The sequence below is a fragment of the Gossypium hirsutum genome, chromosome D10 (assembly GCF_007990345.1).
Source record: "Gossypium hirsutum isolate 1008001.06 chromosome D10, Gossypium_hirsutum_v2.1, whole genome shotgun sequence".
Classification (NCBI taxonomy): Eukaryota; Viridiplantae; Streptophyta; class Magnoliopsida; order Malvales; family Malvaceae; genus Gossypium; species Gossypium hirsutum.
In genome coordinates this window covers 8202836-8223188 of record NC_053446.1, presented here as the reverse complement: position 1 = coordinate 8223188, position 20353 = coordinate 8202836, and the positions used below count along the sequence as shown (strand labels likewise).

Sequence of the window (20353 nt, the reverse complement as noted above, 5' to 3'; positions counted from 1 at the left end):
AAGGGGGGTTCCTTGCTTCCTTGGTCACCACCGGCAAGTAGTCCCATGTTTTTGGATCTCTTATGTTTCGATCGTTTCAAGGCTCTCAAATGAGTTTTAAAATCGTGTATTATTTGCCATTAACCCAAAATAAAGAACATTTTGCCTCGGGAATATTTTCAATTACCAAAATTACAAAAATATTTTTTATATTTAAAATAAATTATATTATTTGAAGATATTTTATTTTTTTATTTTTTTAAAATCAATAAAAAATTACATGTGATAGTATTTGAATCCATACAAATTTCATTAATAAAACTTCAATTTTACTACTCAATAAAAACTTTATTTTAATTTAATTTATACATCTTAATTTTATTATAAATATTTTATTACATCAGTATACTTTATTACATTCATTTTGTGTCACAAGTTAACTCGACATTAACCAAAGATTGATAAGATCATGATAAACAATCGTAGTGCATTAATATGGTATTTATGTGTTTAAATTTTATTTTACTCAGAATTTAATCTATTTTTTAATATTGTATATATTGCATGTATTATTATTAATTAGTTACAAACCATACGTGTAATGCCCTCAATCTAATCCGATTAACCGAATCTTGGGTATTACCACACGAATATAGGCACAAGCATAATCTACTCATACAATTTACAGATAATTACAACTTACTTAATTACAAATTTCAAACTATAATACATAAGCAAATACAACAAGTAATTACAACTTCAACTCGAGGTAATTAAATTGCAACAATACCTTAATTAAAAACTTAATCTATTACAGATACCCAAAACATGGATTTCTAAGTAGCAATTTAAACTTTAAATGCGCCGCTAACTCACTCTGTATGCATAATGACTCGATATGCCACTTCTTGGCGTAATCTTGGCATCACCCCTCCTGGCGCAGACTCGTATCAACTTACCTGTAATATATCACACACAAATAAGTTCGTAAGAACTTAGTGAGGAAAATGTCCTTTACCTGCACAATGCTTGCACATTGTTACTGAAGATTTGTTATGATGTTCTTATTATTCTGGTTTTCAACTTGTTTCTAGTGAATATTTTTCTTAGAACTTCATTCATCATTCTTTATGAATATCATGGCCTACACTGCACTCATTACTTATCCATCAACATCATCGGTACGCCACTTACCTTTTTCTATATGATTTTTCATAAGTCTTTACCCATTTTCTTTATAGAGGTCCATTCGACCGAAACACTATTACTCTTGTATACGTAATGTTAAGCCATTATTTCACCACGTCATTGTTCACAGTTGAATAATGGTATTGCATAACACTTTACCGTAGCCCATGAAGACACTGTGCCTTTTTTATATTTCTAATCACACTTACAAGCCATACTAATCACACCAAAATAGTTTGATACAAAATCCACCACATGAATCATTCGTTTAGGGTAAACCATTGATAGCCTCAATATGATACGCCACAAGGGCACTGTTTCATAATTCTCCATGTAAATTATTCCTTTACAGTGTGCTACAAGGGCTTATCTTTCAAATTATTGCCACAAAGGCTATTATTGCAGGGTTTGCCACAGAAACTATCCCTTCATGATTCACTACAAAGGCGTTCTTTTCATATTACGCTACAAAGACGTTCATTTCATAATTTGCCACAAAGACGTTCCTTTCCTGACGTGTTTGCCCATTATCGTCTTGGGACACGCAGAGAACCCCATTAGGTAATCACCGTCCTTTAGTTCCTTTCGGAAGGTGCCATCCTTCAAGTTTTATATTAGAGATCGTGTTTTTAGTCCGAACGGACCCTTTTAGACTCTACCGCGGTGAACAAATACAGACTCACTTGACAAACCTTTCATGCATTGACACAATTCACATTCGTCTTTAAAAACCACAATTTACTCTTCACAAAGCATACCCATAACATACATCTAAGACACATATACGACCAAACCTAAACTTCTCACATTCTATACGATAACATGCGATCTATCCTCAACAATCATTCATATAGTTGCATGACCATCATAATATACTTTTCTATCGTTGATTTCATCGTTCATCAGTTTCTATAGAGATATATCATATGAATAGTATTTATGCAAGAGTCAGCTTAAAGACTCACCTGACAACCATGGATAGCAGTTTGAACTCCAAATCCAACCCTTATCAAGACATTACAATAACCACTACTTATAAAATAGAGGAACATCATTAAAGCTCATTCGAATAACCTTACCATCATCTCAGACCTAGATGAACCCCATACAAAGGCTTACTTCTTCATCTTACTATTCATACACTCTTATAGACCTACTCGTTCATAGCATAACATGCAAAATCATAAAACTTACCGTGACATGAGGTAATCACTGATAAAATTTGGGATCTCAACTTTAGCTTAAAGAAATTTCTTCGATTCTTCAAACCTCATATAATCATATTTTTTAAAAAAAGAAGAAGAGAACTCCTCTTTCCCAAACTTGAATATCCATTATTATAATCTAGGTCATTATGAGAACTTGACAAATATCACATCATTACTGAATTGTCTTATCAAAAAGTCTACAACCTAAAACCTAATTAAGTATCACCTTATCTTTTAACTATTTAGGTTCACAGCCAACTTACCTTGTAACTAGCACAATATCACAGTTAACGAGCGCACTATATCCTTGACGTGAACTCATACTCATGATACCATTTTACTTGGCCGCTGATCTTATTCCAATTAACATAGCCACCTAACAAGGAAAATTTATTAACTTGACCACATAACTGTACACACTCGCTCTATACGACGAAAGATGTACTTGAGCGAAACCTACTTTACTAAGCATACTACCTTAGGACTGTTGACACCATTTTTTTGATTGAAAACGGGGTCGACTTGGGTTTTGACGAAAACGAAAAAAAACGGGAGTCGCCACCAATCCTTTTTGATAAGGTGTGATCGGGTCACCTTGAAAAGTGGTTGTTTTTAATAAACGATTTGATTTTATTAAAACAAGGATTTTGGTCCACAAAATTCAGAAAAACAGGTTCGGGAGTCGATTACGCACGAGGAAGGATTAGCACCCTCGTAACACCCAGAAATTGGTACCTAGTTGATTAACTAATGTCTTGATGTCAAAACTCGAAAACTTGGAAAAATTAAAAATACAATCCTTGTGTTAAAATAATAATAAAAATTTGGAAAAGAAGCATATTTCACATTATTCGAGAAAGAGAATCATATCCAGTAAGTTAGGACACAATGTCTTGAATTCCCGATACGTGAATAAAAAATGCTTATTTAAAAGATATTTAACTATCTTGGATTAGAAAAGGGATCACGACCAGTAATTTAAGACACAATCCTTTTTTTTAATTCCCGATATCGTTTAAAACTTGAGTTTAAAAAGATTCGTGTAATAAAGTTTAAAAGAATATTCAATTGTTTAAATCAAATGAAGAGATCGCAACCCAATACGTTAGGGCACAATTTCTCAAAATATTAAACATTGAATATTGCATTTATTTCGAAAAATCCTCGTCTCGAGAAAACAACGTGTCACATCCAATGCGTTAGGACACAACGTATTAAATTCTCGATAACGAGCTTTTTATCATTTTTAAAAGAGTAATCTCGATTATTTAAATTTAATGAAGAAAATCGAAACCCAATATGTTAGGGCTCGATTCTCTCGAAGATCCAAAATACCGAATATTACTTATATTTTTAAATTTTCTTTTTTGAGATCTAAAAAATGGGTGTAATGAAATGGTAATGATAATGTAATAACGAGCAAAACAAAATATAAATAAGTAATGAGACTAATATATATATATAAATACCAAATAGACAAACCTAAGCAAGATAAATTAACAATAGCAGATATGTACATGAAGAAAATAAATAAAGATATATATATATATATGAATTATAAAAATAATGGAAATATATAAAAACATGTATATATAAAAGTATGTATATATATAAATTAAAGAGTATTAAAAAAAGTACAGAATTACGTATATATATATGAAAATTAAGAATATGTATATAAATATATAGATATGTATATATAAGGTATAGAAAACATATATATAAAAATACATATATAAAGAAGTATAGATATATAAGAAAATATAAACATATATATAAAATAAGGTGTAAAGATATATAAATAGTTATATAATAGTAATATAATAGGACAAGTTTATTTAAAATTTAAATAAGTAAATATAAATAAAAATATAACAATAATAAGGAGGAACTAATAGTATAATAATAGTAGCGTAAATATATATATAAAGGGAAAATATAATAATAATAACTAGATTAGTTAATAAAACAACAAAAATAACAAAATGGACCAATTAGAACTAAAAATAAAACTCAAAGATTAAAACTATAATAAAATGGGCAGAGGGGGACCAAAACGGAAGGGCGCGAAAGGAAGAAGGACCAAAGAGGGAAATAACCCCTCGTTTATAAAACGCACAGCTTCAAGGTGGACCAGATTGTAAAGCAAAATAGATTACAGGGCAAAATTAAAAAACCAAAAGAGCTCGATTGCAAAATCATTTAAAAGCGGAAGGATCAAATCTGGAAATATCCCAAAAGTAAAAAAAGCGCGGATCCTGCTAACGGGTCGGGTCGGCCAGATCGGGTAGCTCAAAACGACGCCGTTTTGGTGTTTTGACGGGCTGAGCAAAACGGCGCCGTTTTGCTTCCCTATTTAAACTAAAATTTCTCTTAAAAAAAAAACACTTTGCAACAGCAGATAAAAAAAAGCCTCTAGCTTTTTCTTTGTTAGGGTTTTTTAAAGCCCTCCTTAGCCGCCGCCGTTTCAACACGCCTCCACCGCAGCTTCACGCCAATGGTGGTCGGAGACGCGTCGTCTGGGCTTTTAGCCTCTTGCTAGCGGATCCAAAGGCGAAGGTAACCCCTTTTTCCCCTCTTCCCTTTTTTTTTTACGTTATTATAAGTTTTTGTTTAAGAAAAATAAAAAAGACTTATAAAAATGGAAATAATAACGATAAGTAAAAAAGAAAAATAAAACTAAGTGGAAATGGTGATGCTCAACCTTTGGAATTCTCTGGTTTTTTGCTTTTGATTTTTAAAATGTTCGTCCAAAAAAAAAGTGAGGGTCTTACAAAACGTTCGGTTCTTGGCTTTATAGCCATTTTTACATTATTTTTATCATATCTTTTTGCTTGCTGGTGTTTCCTTTCTGTCATTGCAGGCGCAAGTGGCATGGGAGCGGCAGAGCAGGTGGAGCAGGTGAGCGGCGATGGGACGTGCGACGGCCAGCAAGTGGACGACCCTAGGTGCGGCGCACCTAGGGTTAGGGTTTCCTACTTTTTTGTCTGATTAATGTTTTGGGCTATTTGGACTGTGGGTTAGTTTGGGCTATTAATTTGGTTTTGTTTAGGGTCTGTTTTGGTTAGGGTAATGGGCCATTTGGGTCTGGGCAAAATTGGGTTGTACAAGGACTATATGCCAAACCTTGTACCTACCAGAACTGGAGTGTTATAATACGTTTCATTATTTATTCTATGTTGTTTTTAAATACACTTTTGTGTTCTAAATACATTTTTTTTTTGGAAATACATACCTTTTATTATTATTAATTTCAAACATATGCTTTTTTAAGGTAAATTGCACAGATATTCACCCAACTATAAAATATTTTCATTTTAGATACTCAAAATAAAAAAAAATTACAATTTAAGCACCCACTTTATATAGTTCGGTCATTTTGATCACTCCAGCTAAAATCATAAATGACAAGCTGACATGGTAGTTAGAAAAAATCGGTATAATAATAAATTTAGCCTTCAACTTTTACATATTATATAAAGTTAATCATAATTTTAATAAATTAACTCTCAAAATTTACAAATATTCTCAATTTAATCCTATTTCTTAAAAAAATAATATATATATAAATACGTAAATATTTTGAAAGAAAACTATATATTTATTTACACACATTAAATTTGTGGAGAAAAGTGAGGGTGGCGATGCACAATACAAGTTTGAGAATGGAGTAGTAGACTTCCCACCGCCACCAGCACTAGTGGACAAAGAATCTCTACTACATTAATATAACATTTAAATTTATTATTATTTTTAAAACATATTTATGTATTTTTATATTTTTAAAAGTTTATATATTATTATTTGTCAATAATTTTTTTAATTTATATATTAAAAAAATATTTATGTATTTTTATATGTTTCTTTAAAATTTTTAGAATTAGGATCAAATTGAGACCATTTATAAATTTTTAGGATTAGTTTTTTTAAAAATTATGACTAAATCGATATAATATATAAAAATTAAAGGCTAAATTTGTTATTGCACCTAGTTTTCAACTGCCACATCACTCTCTCGTTAGTACAATTAACAAAAATGGACCAAAAAACAATCTTGATTAGTTGGGTAACCAATTTTAGAAAAAACATAGTTGGGTGACCAAAAAATAATCTAATAATGGATTGTTTTATATTCTTTTTAATAGGTAAACTTTTTTCTTTTGTCTTTATAACATAACTACAAAAAACATTTAAAGTTTCAAAAGTTGTTTTCTTATAAATTTTGTTTGTTGAAACTCTTGGGAGAGTCCAATTATCAAATCTTTAGGGAACATTTTAATAATGTTATTCTTGTTCATTAACAATGTTATTTGAGGTTTGGTCAGACTTTTGGGATTGGTTGGAGGGAAAGCTTGTAAAAGAATTGGTTCTTCTAAACAAAAGAAACATCTTTTTGTTTTCATATTTTCTACCGAGGGTTCTACTATCAAAATTTCTAGATTACTACAATTGCCTATAGGGATACTCTGTCCTTAACATGCCTAACCCACGACTAACTACACTATGTATCAATACTCAGCAAAAATAATAATACATTAACAAAGACAGTTAAACCAGAATTCAAAAATATTGAAAACAAAATTGAAGATCTCCAAAATTTAGAATTACCTATTCTTTCTTGGCTCGAATACCAGATAATCTCGAGGATATGAATTTTTACATTTTTTTCTTAAAACTATCTTCTAAAATTAGAATTAAATGCTTGTTTTTTAATTTAAAGTTTAGTTTATTTACCAAAATGTTCCAAACATTTTATTGAAAAAAATTTCAATTAAATAGTGAGGCCTAATTAATCAAATAACACATAAAATTTGTCATTGCAATGAGCATAGGGATGAATCTTTAATCTCTTTATTTGAATAATATTGTGCTATTTTTTATAATAGATTTTACAAAATTCAATATTTTTATATTTTTTAAAAAAGTATTATAATTTTTATAATTCTTAATAAAATTTCACAAATTTTTAAGATTTTTTCAACTTTTAATATTTTTAAAAAATTTTAAATTTTTTAAAATAACTTTTACTATTTTTTTTTCATTTTTAATAATATTGATCAGTTAAAGGTCATCAATCATTATTGATTAACTTGTCATGTCATTAATAACATGACACATTTTGATTAACGGACTTTTTTTTTATTACCGTCGTTAACTATTGAATACCAAAACGAATAACGATGCAAAATTTAGATATCAAAATAGAATAAAAATATTCTATAAATGTATAAAAATAAAATAGTACTAACTTATTTACTGATCGAGCCTATAAAATAGTAACATCGTATTTACCCATAAGCTCGAGTGACCTGAGCATCGAGAACATATAACATACTGAAAAACAATTTGACATTAATAAAAAAAAAAACCAATAATTCAATGTCTTCTAAGCGTTCGGGAATGCAATGACTTGGTATCGAAATTTTATGGCTATAGACCTTCTATATATAATTGTTCACATGAATAACATTTCAAGGCTTTTGGTTTTCATTTCATAATCATGATATTTTCTTATTTAAAATCACTCTAAAATTAAGTTTTTTTATTGCTCTATTTTTTTTAATTTGATCATTGTTGTTAATTAAATTAACTAAATTAATCTCTCCACTATTCAATTCACTATTCCACTGTTAAGTACATTTATTTATTATTTTATTTTTTTTCCTTTCTTTCTTTTCCATTCTCTTTAAGTACATTTAGTTATTTTTAAACCCTAGATTTTTTATTCTTGACAAAAATATAGTAAATTGAGAGACACCCATTTTTATTTTTCCTCAATATTTACGTATGATTTGAGATTTCACAATCTAGGGTTTAAAAATAACTAGAAACTAACCTAAAATTAGAACTTGAACCAGTAAAACAATCCTCTCGCGAAAAAAAGTCACCAAAAGAAAAGAAAAGAAAAAAAAAACCGTCCTCTTTGCCTCCCTTTATGACCTTGGTTAACCCATGAAACCCTTTATCGCAACCCTCCATCGCTAAAACCACCGTCCACCTCTGTGTAAACCATTAAAAAATCTCTATTCTCTCCGCTTCCTCTAATTCTTCTTGGAAACTTATCCATTGCAAACCCTTTGCCGGGTAACCTTCAAACAATCCGCCCAACTAGAATCTCATCCAAATTTGAATAAACACAATCGATTTCGGCTCCTTCATTTCCGTCAATGTTGTCGGGTAATTCGTGGCAACAAACAATGCTTGAGTTTCATAATTGAAGCCATGAGGGTATGCAGCTGGAATGATACAAAATGATCCCAAGGTATATTAAGAACTTTGACCCCTAACCAGAATTGCTCCTTGCAGACTGCACAACACGGTTTGTTGTTGATATGGATTTTGCTTATTTCCATCATCGACATTGCTTTCGTAGCCACTTCAAACACCAACGGTTGCTCATTCCGCTCAGCATTCTGGATTTTCATTTGGGATAACTGTCATTGCATTTGTGTGTTGGATTTGAGGAAGAATATGGGGAAAAAGGAGAGGAGAGAGAAAGGTAAGAAAAAAAGAAAGAAAGAAGAAAATAAGGAAAGAATAATAATAATTAAGAAATAAAGAGTAAATGGATTTAACGTGGAGCAACTAATTTGATCAATTTAATTAACAAAAAAAAAATTGGAGTGATCAAAATAAAAATATCTAATTTTAGAAGTTTACCCTAAAATCAAAGATATTATCCACTAGCAAATCACATCATTTATACTTAACAAGTGTGGCAAATGCTTGAAACCAGAAAAGGAAAAAAATAAATAAATAAATTGTAGATCAAGAAAATACTTAGGTCAGATAACCCCAAATTTATCTAATCATATGCAGACTTAAAAAACTAAAAAAACTAATCAGCTATGCAGCTAAAATATGAAAACAGTCCTCAAAGGTCAAACCCAAATGCATATGCCTTCAGCTTCATATCACCTCAGCACCACTATCCCAAACTTTCATGGTTGCTCTCTTTCATCTTTCTCATTGCGGATTATATTTGGTTTTTAAATAATTATATCCTTCAAAGCAGTGGGAAACAATGTATTTTAATGCCACAAGGAATTTCTTCATACCTGATTCTTTATCAGTCAAACATCTGCATCAGATAAAAGTCAGTCAATATACTACAATTGAGGAGCCAAAGAAAGAATTGTTAACTGAAAAGAGCAAATGTAAATTCTAAGTTCAACCATAAACTAGAAAGGTCTCAGGTAAGTCTTTGAATCATTTATGTTTTAACTTGACATAGTTCAACAACTTCTATTCTTTTGCTTATTTACCAGATACAGAATTAATGTGGCAGAAAAAGCATTGAACAGAATATATTAAGTAGAGCAGGACAATGAATAGCAATCTGACAAATGCAAGAAAGAATGACATGGATATATATATATTCTACATTACAATTATCTTAAGAAATCAATTTAACATATATAGGAATTATTTCTTACTTGATCGATATCGTGTTATGGGAATCTCTCTGAGTTCCCGTCTAATGCATAAATATTCACCTAGCAAAGCCATCACTGCAACTCCAGTACCATTCACAACCCACCATGTTATTGAGGAAGGCCAACCTCCATATATGATGCATATAAAAAGATGTATAATATAGAGTGTGGCTGAAAAATCTAAGCATTTCTTTGCCCTTTCAATCAAATAAAGCATATACCCAGCGCTGCATAGATCCAAATAAAGCAAAATTGAAGTTAAAATGAGCTCAGTTTAGAAAACGCCAAATATTATTATCATCTCAGAACTTCTTATATAATTTACTTTAAGTGACATGTATCTGAACATATAAAATATAACGTAGGTTAAAACTAGATCTTCACAGAAGCAATATCTAGTTCTGTATACTAATTCAGAACTAAAAACACCTCCTTCATACAGGACACAAACTGTATAAGCAAAAATAATCATAATTAATAACTTTTCAAGCTTAGATATTCTTATGTTAACTTTTATAGATAACATAGAACAAATGACACGGACAGATATCACAACTATACAATGTAATCTGTACATTGATCCAAGCCAGTCCTCAAATCTATAATCAAGGGAAAAAAAAAAGAGAAATGGAGATTTTTTAGTTAAATCATAACCCAAAGGTGCTATAAAGCACACAAACTAGTTTTTAAATAAGTTAAGCCTAGTTCTGCAGAACTTTTAAATATCATTCATATATGAAATCAAGTATTCATGTTCAAGCCAATTTAATAAGTAATAAATCTGAAATGCAGCAAATTAAAACCCTAGCATTTGTTCTATAAATACAATCAAAATTTCAAGATAGCAGACCTGAAGAAGCATACAAATGAATCATAGTTATAAAAGACAAGATTGAAATTGTATTCTCACCCCGCAACTGAGCTGAGCAGAAAGGAAGCAATGACATACCAGCCTGTAACGTTAGAGGTAGTAACCGATGCAAAGTCAAAGAAATAGACCAAACTCATACGAGAAACGCGAATGCCAACAAGAAACGACAAGAAAACTCCAAGAGTAAGGTAGTATAAACATTGAAGGCAAACAATTTGGGCTACAATAAGCCAAGGATCCCATACCACCGCACCATAGAACATGTCTACAATTCAATACCCTTCAAATTCCGGATTCTCCCAGATCAGCACAAAACCCAAACAATTTCAAACCAATTCCTCAATGTACACTAAAACTTTCCTTATACCCAAGTGTCAAACCCTAAAAAGGAACTAGTTCCTCCAATGCTTTTTTTTTCTTGGAAACCCTAATACTCAGAAGCAAAAAAGGGATTAGTAGAACCACTGGTTGCCCAGCTGGAATTTTTCGAAGTTACAAGAAAAAACCCAGTTTTTTGGAGAATGAAAATTCAACGCCAGTGTGCCCAAAATTGAGACTTGGTGAACTCGGATCTGGTAAATCAGTGAGTCCTGAGAGAAACAAACCCGAGCCTAAATGCCTTATATTGGAAGGAAGCTGAGAATAAAAAACCGGCTGTTATTTGAGAAAAACTAATACAGGTTTTGATTCAAGAGAAAAAAAAGTTGAAAGATTGAAAACTGACCGTGGAGGCTGATAGAGGGGAGAGGCGTATCCATTTAACAAATTCTGCAATTTTCGCTTCTAAGAACCTTCTTTTTCATATTAATAAAATATTATAAAGCTTCAGCTCAGCTGGACTCCACCCTCCGTGGAACCTTCTTTTGAGAGGGATTGAAGCTTAATTTTTTTTTGTAGTAATTCTTTTACCTGTTTATAACAGTCAGCTACATTTCAACGGAGGGAAAGTTAATTTCTCTTTTTTTATTTAAGCCGAGTTAATTTCTTCTTGTCGAAAGAATCAAGCTTTTCCTTTCACCCAATGGGTGAAAATTTTTGATTTCACTTGGAAAACCAAGAAGTTAAAATGAAAAGACAAAACAACCCAGTGCCTACGTTATCATGAAAACCCATTTAACAATCTACTTACCCAAATGGGCTCCTAAATATCAAGGCCTGTTATCCAATCATATTACGAACAAGGCGTGCAATTGCAGCAATCCTCGTTTTATACTCTCAGTTACCCCTTTTATTTATTCTTCCAAGATTTTACACTCGCCTCAATCAGTGTCTGTTTTTTATTCTCTTTTCGTGTTAAATCTTCTTCCTGAGAGAAATAGAAATGAAGCCTTTCAATTTGCCTTAATTTTTTGAGTTAGGGGTTTCTTGGAGCTTCAATTAAAAGTTTGATGATTAAGAGAAGTTATAAGCATTTTTGAGAACTTTCCAGGTAAGTTATGAATGGTCTGATTTGACATTAGGGTTATTTTATTGATTTTGAGATGATGTGTTTAATTGGAATTGGAATTTCTTTTTTCTGGTGGTTGGTGAAGGATGAATCAGTGATCAACAGCTGGAAAGTAACAAGAGAGAAATGAAATTGAATTTTTATTGGCTTTTCCTTTTTTGTTTTTGGTAAACAAACATGGTGGGGGTTGAATTTTGTGAACTGTGTGTTGAAAGTTTAAGAATTCCTTGATTTTGAGTTGAAAAACTTATTTTTTCCCCTTTTTTATATCAATCTGTTATGGGTTTTTGTTATTTGATTCAATAATGACTTCTTTCCTTTTTATCAAGAAAAATAATCGAGGGTTTTAGGAATGTTAATGAGTGCTAGTGGGGATTGTAATTGGCAAAACAATAATGATTGTTGTATTGTTGTCAAAGATTGATTGGATGGGGAAGAGCAAATTGGGGATTGGAAGTATCTCCAATTAGAAATTTTATTTTTGAGATTGGCTTGGATTGTTAAGGATACTTTAGGGTTGTCTCATTGTTGAGCTCAGTTTTTGGTTCTAATGGATGACATTGAGGATGATGCTAGATATCCTCCAAATCCTTTTGGTGTTAGCCATCAGCAGGGGTATGGTTCTTCAAATCGCCAAAAGCTTCCTCTAAGAAATATTCCGAGTTCTAGACCAATTAGGAATCAATATGTTGACGATGATGAAGATGGGGAGGACGAAGTGGAGGATTTGGGAGAAGAAGAGGAAACTCTTAACCGAAGTAATGGTGTCCGGTATGTAGGAAAAGGCATGGATGACGACAATGAAGATGATGATGACGAGGACGAAGATGATGACTTGCTTGATGATGATGATGATGACGAGGATGATTATAATGAAGGTGGTGATGATCGAAAGAATGTTGTTGCCAACTTGGGGAGGCACCCAAAAAAGAGGAAATTGAAGAGTTTGGTGTCAAGTTATGAATTTGCTCCTCGAGTACCAGCACCAGCAGTTGCAGCTCCATCAGTGCTAAAGTCCTCATATGGTGGGAGGAATTCTCTTACGGATTGGACTGAGCATGAGACATTGGTTTTGCTAGATGCCTGGGGTGACTGCTTTTTGCAATGTGGGAGGAAGAGTCTGCGAACCGAGGAATGGCAAGAAGTTGCAGAGAAGGTTTCAGAGATTTCGAAGATTGAAAGGACTGAGACACAATGCAGGAATCGGTTGGATACATTGAAGAAGAAATATAAAAAGGAAAAGGCTATGCTGACAGAGATTGGTGGTACCACTAGCAAATGGGTTTATTTCAAGAAGATGGATATGCTGATGTCAACTCCTCCACAGCAGGGTCGTCTCTCTTGCGGATTTGACTCGGGTAAATACGTATTCATGAACCCTCGAGTTTATTTGAACCGAGCAAATGGTTTGGATGAAATGAGGGATAGTCCAGCCAATTCTGAATTCGCTGACAGTGAGGAGGATGTCTCAGATGGACTGCCACCTAAAAAGAGAAGATTTGGGAGGCAATCTGGCGAGGATTCTTCAGTCAAATTGCTTGCAGATTCTATCCAGAAATTCAGCGACATATATGAAAAAATTGAGAATAGTAAAAGGCAGCAGATGTTGGAATTGGAGAAGATGAGAATGGATTTTCACAGGGAGTTGGAAATGCAGAAGAGGCAGATCATGGAGAGAGCGCAGGCTGAAATTGCGGAACTACAGCATGGTGAGAATGAGGCGAATGATGCCTCCGGTGAGAATGCTAGTGGGTAATATATGCAAAACCCAGTTATCTTCTTTATAACATTCATCAGATTTTGGCTGTTAAATGTTGTTGTATGGTATATGGGAGCCTGTTGCCAAATGCCGTTGTGATAAACAATAATAACACGGTATACATGCTGTTATCATCCAAAATCAAGTAGAAACTTGTACTGAATTTAGTGAAGATCATTACTCCCATTCCATGTTATAGTTTAACTGATGCGTCATTTTTTCAAGGTGAATGAATGGCCAAGTGCCTAGATGTTTTGTTCTTGTCTAGTTGAGTTTCTTTTTCTGCATAAGTTGTCCTCAAAATTGATAGACATTTCAAATATACATAACAGGTTATAGGAGTTTTGAATCCTCAATTTTCTCCAACTAGAATACAATAAGGAGAGACTTGAAAACAGAGAAAAATACATGGTATATGAGGAAGAGAGGCACAATGACCATTACCCAAAATTTATCCCACTTGATTAATGTAATTATTTCTAAGAATCGGAACATCCTTCAAGAGCTGATTAATGGTACCTATAATGTTGTTTGACAAGAAAAGAACACCTTCCTAGAAGCTCCTCTGATCATTACTTCAATAGTACGCTCACACTTTACAAAATGTTTTCAACATATAACTCTAGCACTGGTTGTTCCAAAAAGGATACCCAATTGTCTCTCGCTTGAGAGCTTCTTCCTCGCTATTTGCATGGGCAATCACTTTCAATCTTTTACCCTTGTCTTAATCTCATTCTTCAACCGTAACCTGGCTTTTTGCAGCCATTTTCTTCCTTTTCCTTGCTTGTTTCTCATCTTCTTCGACTTGTTCTCCCCCCCTCCTCCTCTCACTTCCTTGCTCTTTTTTTGTCCCATTGCTTCGTTGTCCTTATTTCGGCCTATCATCTTTTTTTTTTCTTTTCATCCCTTGCCTCTGTTTTAACTTCTGATCTAAACAATTGAATCATCTTTTTTTTCCTCGTACTTTTAATCTCTTATTTCATTTATGATGGTCATCGCAGACCACATGCCCCAGCTTTACTGTGTGGCTAATTCACTTCCCTTCAGAACCTCATCCAACCCTTTCATTTTTCTTATGTAAGATAAATGCAGAGCAGTACCTTTTATTTGTTGTTTTGTTTCTTCCCAATATGTTATTGTCCATCTCACTCATTTAATTCTGCCTGTCATCCAGTTAAAAAGCGCAACATATCCATAAAGCCTAGTCCCTTCATCTCCTGGACTTGTGCTCAAATCTTATCTAGCTTAAAACAGATATCTATTAAGGTTGTATCATATTTGATGTAGGCTGCAATCCATTCTCCTCCCCTGCGAATGACAAAATCATATATATAGAGTACTTGCTGTTGGATGTCGGCCCCTAGCTACCAACGTAACGGGTAAAAGCCAATTTGACACAAATTCTATTAAGAAACACAAACACGCACATACAAAAGCTGAAAAGGCTCTTTGGAAAGCTCACTCACCTCTTAGCTTGACTGATCCTCTCAGAGAGAGTAAGTGTCTAAATGAATCGACTCGAAAAATGAAGGCCTCATCATTTTCATTGACAGCACCCAACTTTGCATATCAGATTGCAGCTGGTGGCTTTAAAGCTATAAACATCTAAGCAACTTAACCAAACGAGCAACCATAACAAATTGAATTAATACTTCCTTCTCATATATCATTTTCTCCGCAATTCAGGAAAATATGGGGTAAATAAACAAATAACGGACCATTTTACCGAGGCCCATTTACAATTTTATTTACGGAAATGGACCAAGTTTTTCATTATTTATCAGAAAGGGCTGATTTTAGCAAAAGACGTCCACGTAAGAGCCTTTTTTGGGGAAATTTCAACAAAACGCGTTCCTAGGGGAGCAATTTTGCCATGTCAACATAAAACGCGCCCACGTGAACGCGCTTTGCTAGCATGGCAAAATCGCTCCCCTAGGGACGCATTTTAGCCCGTGTTTTTTTCCCCAACGGCTATTTGATTTTTTGACCGTTGGGGAGTCCAACGGTAAAAAAAAACCTACAAAACCCCCTCCTATTTTTTCACACATTATTTCTTCAATTTCGTCTCAAATTTCTCTTAAATTTCTCAAAGCTTTTTTTAATTTTGGCAAAAAAGCTCTCTTTAATTTTTTTCTGAATTAGTATTTTTTTATAATTTCAAAAATATTTGATCGTGTTAGCAATGGCCATGGAATTAATTCGTCTCGATCATAAACATATATCCGCCAAACAAATGAGAATGGTAAAGGTTAATTTTAATTTTTCAATATTATTTAATATTTTTTCATTTATGTAATTTTAATTAATTTTTATTTTATAATTTTTTATAACAGTCTGTAGAACGAGTGTTATAATGCTATATTCGTAATATGTCCGGTCCTCCATCACCGTTGATAGAGAATTACTTGCGAGAAGCGGATTTTTGGCACGTGGCCACTATAGGCCGAGGGTGCAAGTTGGACCCGAAACTCATCAGCGCGTTAATAGAGAGATGGAGACCTGAGACACACACATTCTATCTTCCATGCAGAGAGTGTACCATCACTTTGGAAGACGTGCAGTTACAATTTGGATTGCTGGTGAATGAGTTCACATTCACCGGGTCCGTTCAATCTGCTGATTGGGAAGCCGTATGCTACGATCTTTTGCGTGCGATTCCGGATAATATTTATGGAGGTTGGATCGAGATGGGCTGGTTATGAGACACATTCCCAGAGCCGGGGAATGATTCGACTGAAGTAGAAAGAATACGATATGCTCGAGCATACATTCTTGAGATGATTGGAGGTTATCTAATGTTATACTTGTCACGAAACCTCATAATCTGAGGTGGCTACTGAAACTCGTTGATTTTAGAGCAGCTGGTGAATTTAGTTGGAGGTCTGCCGTGTTGGCAACATTGTACCGGGAGATGTACGGGGCGACGCCACCAACTAAAGCCAAAATCGGAGGCTGTCTATCACTACTACAATCATGGGCTTGGTTTCGCTTTCCATTTTTACGTCATCGAGTGGACCACCCATATACATTTCCACTCATAACGACGTAAAATTTATATTAGATTCTACAATTCTTACATAGATTTAAAATATAATTGTATGCTAAAAATTTATTTAATTAGGTGAAATCATTCAGCGAGTTATGTTGGAATACCTACCGTTCTTGAAGATATACGGCTTTTATTAGACCAACGGCTGGAAGCGCAAGTAAGTACTAAATAAAATATATATATATATTTAGCATTTAGTATTATGTATATAACTAATATTTTTATCATGATCATATAGTTTCAATGGACACCATATGAGGATCTGAAAATTCGTGTAGTAATTCCGGATGAATTCTTTCAAAATCTGAACATTTGGCATGTGAAGGCCTTATCGGTTAACTATGCTACCGTGGAGATGCACCAGACGGATAGAGTGTTGTGGCAATTTGGATTTCGACAACCGATTCCTGTGGCACCTGAGGTGCTCGATGATGAGCACAAATTTGATTTACGGCAATCAAATATGAATTGGCCGGTATTCTAGTCGAAATATATCGAAATAGAAAAATTGATATGATCATATACCTACTCGGGAACCGATCATCGTTCCAGAGTTAGCGTGCGCGTCGGATTACATGCCATACTTTAGGATCTATAGCAAGCCATATTTATTGTCGAAAAGGCAGATGCATCGGCAAATTCGTGTCGAAAGGGAACGACGGGGCCCTTTAAATCCAAGGAGAAGGGATGAGGGCACGGGCCCATCAACAGCGCCCACACAATCATCGGGCCTAACACCTCAATCGACGACACCCACATCACAGTCTCTCTAGATTATGCGAGGTGCGCATCCTAGCCCTTATATGTATCCTAACATTTATATGTTTCATTTTCCCAATCTTATGCTAGGTTGGAATGTATGGCCTAGTGCATCTCCTTTCCTGATGACTCCGACTCAACCGATGATATATAGGCCATCGTCATGGAGGGATCGCACGAGGCGCCGTTGGGGAACTCTTCTCATTACTAATCCCCATCGCCTTATGTGATTCAAACACCTTCACCGTGGGTGATGCAAACACCTCCACATTTTTTATTCTATCAAGGTGGGTCATCCTCCCAACACCCACAACCACAACCCCCGCCAGAAGCTGAACCAAGGAAGAATCCAGCGTGTAACCATCGACGACCCCCATATGCCATTGATTCTGACCGGTACCAACATTGATTTTTTTAATATATTTGTAAAAACTATTTTTATATTATTTCATTTAATAAAATAAAAGTTGTTTTTAATATTTTAATAGTAATTTATTTTTATATTTTTAATATATTTGTACAAACTATTTTTATATTGTTTCATTTAATAAAATAAAAGTTATTTTTAATATTTTAATAGTAATTTATTTTTATATTTTTAATAAAATAAAAGTTCTTTTGAATAATGTAATATTTTTAATATTTTTAATAAAATAAAAATAATGCAACATAGTTTTATTACAGCAACTATCAACTATTTCGATTTGGACATGATCGAATTGTATGACCTAGGTTCTTACACCATCCGCACAACTTCTGTTGGCTCGTTCTTTATTGGATATCCATATTGTTACGTATTCTACTTGAGCAAGGTCGACCTTTTGGTTTGCGACGCAATTCTCTATCCCATAACAACTTAAACGGAGTAAGCGATACAGATGACCACTTACGTTCATCTGGGACCGGTGGGAGTACGTGTCTCCACATATTGTACATGTATTCTATTTTGTACACTTTTTCGACATATCTCGTGGGATCTAAACGGAGATTTTAACAAGCTGCAATTGCATGAGCGTATGGATAATGAAGTGCGTTAAACGTCCCATAGTCGCAAGTTCTATTTCTCAGGTGTACACACGATATTGTCCACCTGCAATACCTTGGTTTGGCCTGTCAAACTCTGTCACACGAAACCATAGGTTGTTGCGATCGTGACATACTGTGTGCATGGTGTTAGCTCGTACCTTCACCTTTTTAATTTCTTGCAATACCTTCCGGCACCATACATGGCCTCCCTGCATTTGGCCTTTATAACTCGCTGCTCGCTTTGAAAATAGTGTCGCTAAACGAAAATATGTCTATCACATAACCGATGTTATTGGCAATTGACGTGTTCATATGGCCAGGTTTGAGGTTTAAGGTCATATGGCCTGAGGTCATATGGCCATATCGTAGGCTACCGTCGTATGCTTGTGTCCACTATTCGAAAGGTATGCTACAGAGGTAGTCTGCGCCTTGTTTGTTAACTGAACGCAAAATCGCCAACATCTCATGAAAACGATCCTTATTGATCTCGTACCCTGCTAATATAAGTTGATAGCGAAAATTACATACCACTCTTCTATTCAGAATAAATTGAATATTACAAATGAAATTATATTAATAGAGATTAAATACCCATGTTGGTCACTTGTCGTCGTTCAGTGGTAGACCAATATTGTCTGTAGTAGTTGGACGCAACGTGCTTTAGACAATACCGATGATGTGTATGCGATCCTATAGGCTTCCCTGTCGCTCAATTGTGGCTAGTATTTCAGTGCCCCGATCTGATATAACGCAGATATCAGGTTAGGGGTAGACATGCCTCCTTAACCTAGAAAGAAAGAAATCACAATCATCACCTGACTTCCCCGGTGTTATTGCAAACGCAATTTGAAGGATTCTCCCACCGTCATCCTGTGCCACAGCTAGCAATAGCCGATGGGTATATTTACCATATATAAAAGTACCGTCAATTTGTACCAATGGCTTACAGTACACAAATGCGTCCCAGCATCGCTTAAAGGTCTAGAACAGATGCTTGAACACTTGGCATCCACAGAGCAATCGGTCGTTGTAGTACGCCTGTTCCGTTTCAAGATTTGTTATGCAACCTAAGACGTACCTCTTCAACACCTGACACCACTGCCACACCTTATTATATAAAGCGTTTCACCCACTATGCATCTTTTCCAATGCCTTTTGCTTAGTTATCCAAGCCTTGCGGTAAGAGAACGTGTGCCTCAATTGACTGCGAATATTGGCAATTAAGACTGACACAGAAGTCTTGAGATCTGTCTTTACCGTCGGTAATATTAAACTAGCTAACATATCTGAATCCATCTTGGGATGATCTTGTGAAACACCTGTCAATGAAGTACGTTAAATAATGCAACATTACGTAATAATAATATCATTCAAAAACCTTAAACACCCAGTGATACTGTACCGGCAACACATGTATGTGGACTTTTATACTTTTTTTATCTCCCACAAGCCTGTCTTTTTTCTAATCGAAGCCATGATTTTCCATGAACATATACCGTTTTGCACTGCACACTTGGCTTCAAACTTTTTAGATTTGGATTTAACCACATTGTTGTTAACCCCGTTCATGATGCTATGGCGTTTCAATGCACCAAGAAAACTATCATTACTGGAAAACTCCTTACCAACTT

General features: G+C 34.1%; 2 protein-coding genes across 2 annotated transcripts; one reads left to right on the top strand and one right to left on the bottom strand.

Annotated features, from left to right (window-relative positions):
• Nucleotides 1-8999: 8999 nt before the first annotated feature.
• LOC107913938 (protein SYS1 homolog) lies at nt 9000-11713 on the bottom strand. Its single transcript, XM_016842615.2, has 4 exons — nt 11407-11713; nt 10722-11318; nt 9812-10038; nt 9000-9456 (listed from the first exon to the last, which is right to left on the bottom strand). The coding sequence occupies exons 2-4, from the start codon at nt 10943-10945 to the stop codon at nt 9449-9451; spliced, it is 459 nt and encodes a 152-aa protein (XP_016698104.1). The 5' UTR covers nt 10946-11318; nt 11407-11713; the 3' UTR covers nt 9000-9448.
• Nucleotides 11714-11787: 74 nt separating this feature from the next.
• Nucleotides 11788-14155, top strand: LOC107913936 (trihelix transcription factor ASIL2). The gene is made up of 2 exons (XM_016842610.2): nt 11788-12111; nt 12215-14155. The coding sequence occupies exon 2, from the start codon at nt 12680-12682 to the stop codon at nt 13883-13885; it is 1206 nt and encodes a 401-aa protein (XP_016698099.1). The 5' UTR covers nt 11788-12111; nt 12215-12679; the 3' UTR covers nt 13886-14155.
• The last annotated feature ends 6198 nt before the right edge of the window (nt 14156-20353 follow it).

Excerpts from the sequence above, each read along its gene's own strand:
- LOC107913938 (XM_016842615.2), bottom strand. The coding sequence starts at position 10,945 with ATGTTCTATGGTGCGGTGGTATGGGATCCTTGGCTTATTGTAGCCCAA. Across the intron at positions 10,039-10,721 it reads CTGCTCAGCTCAGTTGCGGG|CGCTGGGTATATGCTTTATT; the intron begins GTGAGAATACAA and ends GGATCTATGCAG.
- LOC107913936 (XM_016842610.2), top strand. The coding sequence starts at position 12,680 with ATGGATGACATTGAGGATGATGCTAGATATCCTCCAAATCCTTTTGGT.